The 9081-nt window shown below is 32.1% G+C and overlaps 1 protein-coding gene across 1 annotated transcript; it reads left to right on the top strand.

Moving 5' to 3' along the window:
- The first annotated feature begins 4294 nt into the window (after window positions 1-4294).
- On the top strand, window positions 4295-8259 carry LOC107959406 (probable metal-nicotianamine transporter YSL5). Its single transcript, XM_016895464.2, has 6 exons — window positions 4295-4972; window positions 5934-6088; window positions 6186-6283; window positions 6369-6503; window positions 6578-6767; window positions 6874-8259. Exons 1-6 carry the CDS (start codon window positions 4579-4581, stop codon window positions 7972-7974), a joined length of 2073 nt encoding a protein of 690 aa, XP_016750953.2. The 5' UTR covers window positions 4295-4578; the 3' UTR covers window positions 7975-8259.
- Window positions 8260-9081: the final 822 nt, after the last annotated feature.

Here is a 9081-nt window from a genome sequence, read left to right as displayed (position 1 = left end):
TAACGTCTACTAACTTTACTGACGTAGCATACATGTGAATTGTCAAATTAAAAATTTCTCGATTTTACAAAATTAAAAATCCAACTTTATTGATTTAGTTTTGTAAAATTGATTCACTTGGAAAGTAAATGCTTTTATTTAAAAAATTGCTTATGAGGATATAATTAGATATTAGATTTTGAAATTTTAATTATCAAAATTTAAAACTATGCTTATTTAAGTGTTACGGGCTCTTATATCTTTCTTCGTGCATTTTTTAAATGTTATTTAAATATATTTATATAAAAATATCGATTTTAAAATTATTAACTATCTTTAATTTTAAAATCAAATTGAATTCAACGTTGTGAATGTTGCTTTCAGATTGGATTAATGGGTCAACTCTATTATTTTACATTTATCACATTCACATAACTTTTAAGATTTAGTCTCAAAATTCCCCGCCGGTTCTTCCGGTGGAAATACACACTAATTAAAATATGGGTATGCATTCAATATTAAATTTCAAAATTTATTAAAGTGTCGAAAAGCGACAATATTTTGATTATGGAGATTATTCAAATCAGACTTGTAGCGGTTAACAATGTTGTTGAAGTTCAGATGATTAATAACTTGTGTCTTAAAGATTGGAGAGTAAATTTCAGAAATATCCATTGAACAAATAATAGAGTGACGGATTGCCTAGTCAAGATGATTAGTAATGATATTGATCATTTAGTGATATTTGAAGAACCACCGCCTGAAATCAAAATTTTCCTAAAAAATAATAGCCGTTTGAATATTCTTATTTGGATCAAGTAATAACTAATTTTTCTTATATTTAGGCTTCTCCTATCTCACTTCTACCAAAAAGAATTATTAAAGTATATATTTTCAATACTAATTAGAACGTAAGCCGAGGGTTTGGAAAATCAAGCAGCCAAGTCTCTATGCGTGTGTGATAGTTGGACGAAGACATGTGTGCGTACAGACTGGATTAATGGGTCAGCCATATATTACAATTATGGGATTCAATCTGATTAAAAAATTCTAATATGTTAGTCAACTAATGACTACATCCAAAAATGATAAAAGTAAAATAACAAAAATGAATCCAATAAAAAAATATAAAATATTTGTTTTGATTATATCTAATCTTTTATCCCAATTCATGGATTTATTTGTATTATATATATTAATTAAAATATATTAAATTTATTTATTAAAAATTGGATAAACTATAAAAATAATTATTTTTGTTTACCTTAAATTATATTTTAGTCATTTATGTTTGAAATGTTACGTTTTAATCACTTACGTTACCGTTTTGTTACGAAGTGGTCACTCTACCATTAAGCTCTGTTACCTCACTAACGACAGTCCTATGTGGCAATCCAAATGGGTTTTAAATGCCAACTTGGATGTCCTACGTGGTAATCCAAATTAAATTTATTTAATTAAAAACCTATTTTCATCCCAACTAGACATCCAAGTTGGCATTTAAAACACATTTGGACTGCCACGTAGAACTGCTGTTAGGAAGGTAACGGAGCTTAACGATAGAGTGACCACTTCGTAACGAAACGATAACGTAAGTGACTAAAACCTAACATTTCAAACATAAGTGACTAAAATGTAATCTGAGGCAAACAAAAGTAACTATTTTTGTAGTTTACCCTTAAAAGTTTACTACAAAATCTGTTATAACATTTCAAACATAAGTGACTAAAATGTAATCTGAGGCAAACAAAAGTGACTATTTTTGTAGTTTACCCTCAAAAGCTTACTACAAAATCTGTTATATTTTAAGAAAACATTTTGGTTCAAAAAGTATAAATAATATAATTTTTTGAAATCATCGTATTTTTTATTATGATAGATTTGTATCGATTTTAATTTTAATTTTAAAATAATTTTATTAATTTTAATAAATATGTATTCTTAATTTTTCTAATTAATAACAATTTTATTTTATAGGTCCAATTTAGGGTGAGGAATATGTTGTATTGAATTTTAAAAATTAATGTAATTATTCTATATTTTATTATATTAAGTATGTGTAATTTATAATTAAAAGTAAAGAAAAAAGAAGGTAAATTATGTTCAAGAACAGTGAAAATTATTAAAAGGTAAAGTAGTAACAAAAATGATTTAGTTAATATTAGGACATATGTAATAGTGGAAGCAACATTATTAAATAATAACAATAATTTTATTAATTATTTGTAGAATTATGGTAACACAGTTAATTTATGTTTAATGTTGTTTTAATATTTTAATGTATGAAATTATATCAATTTTATATTGATAACTTTTTGTCATAATAATTGAATAATTACTTACATTTAAATCTAAGAATTATGTTGAATTAATTTAAATAATACTGGGTTTAATTTATTTTAAGGCATAATGATTTTTTTGGTCCTCTAATTTAAAAAAAATTAACCTTTTATTTAATTTTTCATCTCTTTTAACCTTTAAACTTGTATTTTTTGTCAAACCATTCCAAAATGGATGGAAAAGTTAACATTTGTTAACTTGTTGATGTGGCATACAAGTGGATTGACATGTAGATGACACGTCAGCATTTAGTTAATTTTTTAAATTTTAAAAATATTAAAAAATACATATTCTTTTATAATTCACGTGTATGCAACATCAACAAATTTGAAAAAAAATTAACTTTTTCAACATAATTCGGCAAACTGATAAACATAAGTGGTTACCAGACTAAGATTTCTTCATGGCCTCCATTAATGCAAACCTTATGCTCAAGATCCCACAAAGTATGTTTGGAGTTAGGATATGATATTAATTGAAAACACACTAGTTTGTAGTAGTTTAAGTTAGTTGCCGAAACAAAAGTACACAAGAATGAGACCAAGATTATTTACGTAGTTTAGATATAAAAAGTTCCCCAATTCTACAAATTATTTAAGTCCAATCTACCAAAACTCTCACAAAAATAATTGTAGACTACTTATTCAAGTTAGTTGTTGAAATAGAAGTTGGAACAATTGTTTAGATAGTTAAAAGTTACAGAGTTGAACAATAAAGTAAAAGCACAAGAACGAGACCACGATTATTTATGTAGTTCAAATATAATCTTACGTTTGAAGAGTGTTGCTCATAAAAAAAGGTTCATAAAAAAATTTCCCAATATAACAAGCTGTTTAAGTTAAATCTATCTAAACTCTCAAAAAAATAAGTTTATAGCTTTATTATTATACAATTATTTACACTCACTCTCCCACCAACATCCTCACTTAATAAGAGAACAATCACTCCAACAACAGAGTGAATTGGCCAACAAAATATTCCCCAATCAAACAAGTTTAGCTTTCAAAATCAGTGATCAACAAAAGAAGTACCCTCCCCTTTATACAGGCATAGGAAGGCAACTTCAATCTTCATTAATTTATCTACATTATCCTACTGTATTTCAAATTTTATACATCTAGGGTTGATTTACAAATCAAGCTCATTCAAAAACTCCTTAACCAATTAGTCTAATGGTAATCCTCATGCATAGTCCATTTGGAAAGTGTCCCTCAAAACATGACTCTTCCCATTATTTATCTAGTTTTATGTTTACAGAAATTCGATGCCTAAATTCAAAATATAATTACATATAACATAATTTTGTAAATCAAAATTACCAACTTAAAATATGTACATTGCCACATTCACTCTCCAAACTAACATTACAATAGTTAGTTCAGACCATCAATGTTTTAAAAAGAAACAGGGTAATATAAAATGTTTGTGAAATGGGAGAGCATTTAGTACACTAATATGACACACTTGTCAACCCCTTAATCCTACTTGTAGAATATAAAAACTACTTCACTGTTGGACAAAGAAATGCCAAGACGTATATATCATGTCATCACATGTTTTAAAAATAAGGTGGGTCAAATTATTTGAAATAGTAAATAGAAAAAAGAGTTAGCATATAGACTAAAAATACACATTAGAAATGATCAAATTATTGTAAAAAGACTCAATTTGCCAAAACAAAATGAACCGTAAATGTGCATTTTATAGAAGTTTGTGAATGATATAAAATAATCACAACTTTATATTGGAAAATATATATGTAAAAAAAAAAAAAGATAATGATCCCAACTCATATGAGAAGTCAATTGATTCCTTTAAACCCTACTTACACGCCGTCGGACACTTAAGTTAGACCAACTTGTAGTGTTACTCAAATTGCGGGCAAACCAAGTGTAGAGTTAGTTGATTACCCTTTCACACTCACATGTTTGACAACCTCATTAATAAAGATTTTGGTGACTATGAAACTCCTACCAATCAAATGCGTAAGACTATAAGCAAAGTCACCACATTAACTCCCAAAAAACAAATATATACAACTATTGGCTGTGGGAGCCAAAATGTTGAAACTTTGAGTCCAAAACCAACCAAAATTTCCAGTTTGAATAATAAGCTTCACGCTCTGTATGTGATAAAGTGAAAGCAACCGCCTCCATTTTCACTAGTATATTCCTACGTCCAACCCTATTTTTGCCTATAAAACTCTGTCTCCATTTAAGAAGAGGGTAGAGATTGGTTTTGGATCCTGAAGTAGAGGAAATGGATGAAGAAAGGGTAAATAATGGAATCAACGCAGAAGAAGGAGAATATGAGAAGAATGGTAAGAAGGAGGTGAAGGGAGGTGGTGAGAAGTCGGTGGAAGAGATCTTTCAGAGCCAGGAAGTGCCATTGTGGAAGAACCAGCTGACGATTAGGGCCTTTGGTGTCAGCTTTTTGTTAAGCATAATGTTCAGTTTCATAGTGATGAAGCTCAACTTAACGACCGGGATTATCCCTTCCCTCAATGTCTCGGCTGGCTTGTTGGGGTTCTTCTTTGTCAAGACATGGACCAAGATACTCCAAAAATCTGGTCTTCTCAAACAGCCTTTCACCAGGCAGGAAAACACTGTTATTCAGACCTGTGTGGTTGCCTCCTCCGGTATCGCCTTCAGCGGTGCGTATATATTTTCTATGTAGTAAATATGTTGTGTTTAGGATTTTGTAGAACGTAACTCCTCCTCCCAACTAAGAAATAAATTTTCTTTTACTATTATTTTAGCTGTTGTATAGGTTAGGCAGAGGACAATTTACAACTTTTTAAGTCTAATAGGATAGAATCAAAATTATCTTGCAAACAATGAATGAAAGCAGCCTAACTCTCTCTCTCTCTCTCTATATATATATACTTATAAGCAAGAGCGGATCCTTTTGGGTTGGGGACTTGGCACCCAAAATTTTGGGAAATCTAGATTTTTTTTTAGAAAAAAATTTAGAAAATTTTAATTAGAACCCTCAAATTTTTGAAAATTCTTATTATACCTTTGAATTCTTTTGAAATTTTAATTAAGCTCTCCTATTTGTTTTTGAAAATTCTCATTAATCTCACAAAAATTTCAATCAGACCCTAATTTTCTTAAAAAAATTATCATTAAACTCCTAAAATATTTTAAAATTTTACTAGGCCCCTCAAAAACTTAGTCTCAAGATCTGTCACTGTTTATAAGTCAGAAAATGGATATTTTACTAAATATTTAGAGACACGACAAATTATTCTAAAAATTGCATGGATCGAAATTAATTTTTTTCTAATAAAAACCTGAACAGAAGAAAATATCATTCTATAGAGTTGAATCACCTGAAAACCCAACTTTAGTAGTGAAATTAAAATTTATTGTGAAATTTATTTAGATACTAATTAAGAAGAATATTGTAGTAAAAGTAGATAATGATAAATTTTTTATACAATAAAAATTTTAAATTATCTAAGAATTAGTAAATAATTGATATTTATGATAAATAATAGTTTGAATAATAGATAATTTAAAACTAATGAAAAATATAATAATAATTTTATAGTATGTTTAGGAGTAATTGATATTAGGTAAAATAGACTGATGTGGTGAAAATACGAACAGGAGGATTCGGGAGTTACCTGTTTGGAATGAGTGAACGCATAGCCAAGCAATCAGATGACAACGGTAGTTTCAAGAATCCATCACTTGGATGGATTATTGGCTTCCTCTTTGTTGTTAGCTTTCTTGGTCTTTTCTCTGTGCTCCCTCTTCGGAAGGTACACTCTGCTTTGCTCTATCCCTCCCTACTATACACATACATATAGACAAATTTCAACATAAATCAGGATTGTTCTATTCTCCTCCATTTCTCAGATAATGGTCATAGACTTCAAGTTGACATATCCAAGTGGTACTGCAACTGCACATCTTATCAATAGCTTCCACACTCCTCAAGGGGCCAAGCTAGCAAAGTAATTCACTCTCTTTGTTTTCCTAATTAAATTTATAAACTAATTGTAGCTAACCTAAACTGTCTCATGCTTTTCAAACTTGTAGGAAGCAAGTAAGAGCATTGGGCAAGTTCTTTTCTTTCAGCTTCTTGTGGGGTTTCTTTCAATGGTTTTTCACTGCAGGGGAAGATTGTGGATTTGTTAACTTCCCTACATTTGGGATTAAAGCATATAAGAACAAGTGAGTAAGATCAGTTAATTTATACTGATAGTTTGGTAAAGAGTGCTAAGCCTTCCTTTGCTAATGTTCATCAGGTTTTACTTTGATTTCTCAACAACGTATGTTGGAGTAGGGATGATCTGTCCCTACATAATTAACATATCGGTGCTTCTAGGAGGAATACTTTCATGGGGTCTAATGTGGCCTCTCATTGAAACAAGAAAAGGTGATTGGTATCCTGCAGGTATTCCCGCCAGCAATATGCATGGCCTACAAGGTTACAAGGTTGGTTTCCTGTAAGTTCATCAATATATGTAGTTTTCTGCCACCATTGTCCTCCCCATTAACATTTGACACTCGATGACTTTTTGGTTTTTTTGGCTGAATATAGGTATTTATTGCAATTGCCATGATTCTAGGTGATGGGCTGTACAACTTCTTCAAGGTGTTTAGCAGAACCCTTACAGGCTTGTTTCGGCAAGTCCGATGCAAGCAATCTCTCCCCGTTGCAAACCGGCCTAGTACTTCTGATACCTCAAAGAAGATATCCTATGATGACCAGCGCCGGACCGAAATATTTCTAAAAGATCAGATTCCTGTATGGTTTTCTATTGCAGGTTATGTCACAATTGCTATCATCTCTACCATCGCTCTTCCACACGTCTTTCACGATCTCAAATGGTATTACATATTGGTCATCTACGTGTTTGCACCGACACTGGCTTTCTGTAATGCATATGGATGTGGACTCACTGATTGGTCCCTCGCTTCCACCTACGGTAAGCTAGCAATCTTTACGATTGGAGCTTGGGCAGGTTCACATGGAGGAGTCCTTGCAGGCCTCGCGGCGTGTGGTGTGATGATGAACATTGTTTCAACAGCCTCCGACCTAATGCAGGATTTTAAGACTGGTTACCTCACCCTGGCTTCTCCTAGAGCCATGTTCGTTAGCCAAGTGATTGGCACTGCCATGGGCTGCATCGTTTCACCTTGTGTCTTCTGGCTATTCTACAAGGCATTCGATGACTTTGGTGTCCCTGACAGTCAATATCCTGCTCCTTTCGCCATCGTTTATCGCAACATGGCGATATTGGGGGTTCAGGGCTTCTCTGCTCTACCAAAAAACTGTCTCCTACTTTGTTATGGGTTCTTTGGTGCAGCCATCTTGATAAACTTAATGAAGGATATGATGGGTAAGAAATGGGGATCCTTCATTCCACTTCCAATGGCAATGGCAATACCTTTCTATATCGGACCATACTTTGCCATTGATATGTGCATAGGAAGTTTGATCTTATTCGTGTGGGAAAAGCTAAACAAGGCAAAGGCAGATGCATTCGCACCGGCAGTCGCCTCTGGTCTCATCTGTGGGGACGGTATATGGACATTGCCGAGTTCAATACTTGCTCTTGCAGGGGTTAAACCACCTATTTGCATGAAATTTCTTTCAAGGGCTACAAATGCAAAGGTTGATACCTTCTTAGGATCATAAATCAAGTTTGAAGAAACTCATTCGTCAATCAAGGAAGTATAGCTTCCTTCTTCTTCTCATTGGTGTCGACAACACGCAAGGGAGTGAGAGCGAGCGGTAGAGGTTGAGATAGCAAGATGAAGACGAAATGACGTTTGATCACTATCAAATGATTATAGGTGAGGCGTTGAATAGAGAATCAAAGTTCCTCTAGTTGTTTATTGTTCTTTTTTAGCATCATTCTAGTTGTTGGTTTATCTTTGTTTTAGACCTTCTCTACTTGTTCCTTAAATTAACTTCTTTCAATTTCGTGTTTCTTTCTCTTCTTAACTACACCTTATAAGTATTTTTTATATGAGAATAATACCCAAACAAAAACTTAATTACATTAATATATATAATTAATATCAAATTTGATACATATCTTCAGTTCAATGTTTTAAAATAGTGTATGCTACATCAAATAAAACCAAAGTTGCTGTTTTGATTTCAAGTCTAGAGAGGTGTGTATTCAAGATGACGAAATTTTGAGAGATTAGTGAATGGTCATAAACAACAAATCTACCCAAAGAATGAAAGTACCTTGCTAGTTAGCCAACTGTGACATAATCAACAATACAAAATTTAAAAGTAAAAGAAATTTGGGTGAATATTTGATACACCGGTGGTGTACTCTTTTTTACACTGGTGCTGGTGCTATTAATCGGGACTCGGAAGGAAGATGGCTGGTTTTTCTACAAATTCTGTCATAAGTCTCATTGAAAATTGTGATTGTTCAAACGTATCTCTCCATACCTTGGTAATTGATGGGAGGATTTTATTGGAGAACTTCCGAAGTAGTCGACTAATCCAGGTTTTTAGAGAAGGAAACTTTTGCGTAGATGCACTAGCAAGATAGGGCAGCCATCATAGTTTGCTTAATAATTTCAACTCTAGAGTTTGTTGTTTATTTTCAGATGTTGAGCTTTATGCTTCAGATTGTAAAAGCAGATATGGCTGGTATATATGTTAGAATGAACTCTTCTTTTATAACAACAAAATGTATAATAAATATACTTTAATAGGCAGACTTGCATCACGTCACCAATCGATTTCTGCTGCTGGTTTTTCAATGGGAAATCAAGTTGT

The sequence above is a fragment of the Gossypium hirsutum genome, chromosome D04 (assembly GCF_007990345.1).
Source record: "Gossypium hirsutum isolate 1008001.06 chromosome D04, Gossypium_hirsutum_v2.1, whole genome shotgun sequence".
Classification (NCBI taxonomy): Eukaryota; Viridiplantae; Streptophyta; class Magnoliopsida; order Malvales; family Malvaceae; genus Gossypium; species Gossypium hirsutum.
The sequence above is the reverse complement of the archived record's forward strand: the minus strand, read 5'-3'. Positions and strand labels throughout refer to the sequence as shown.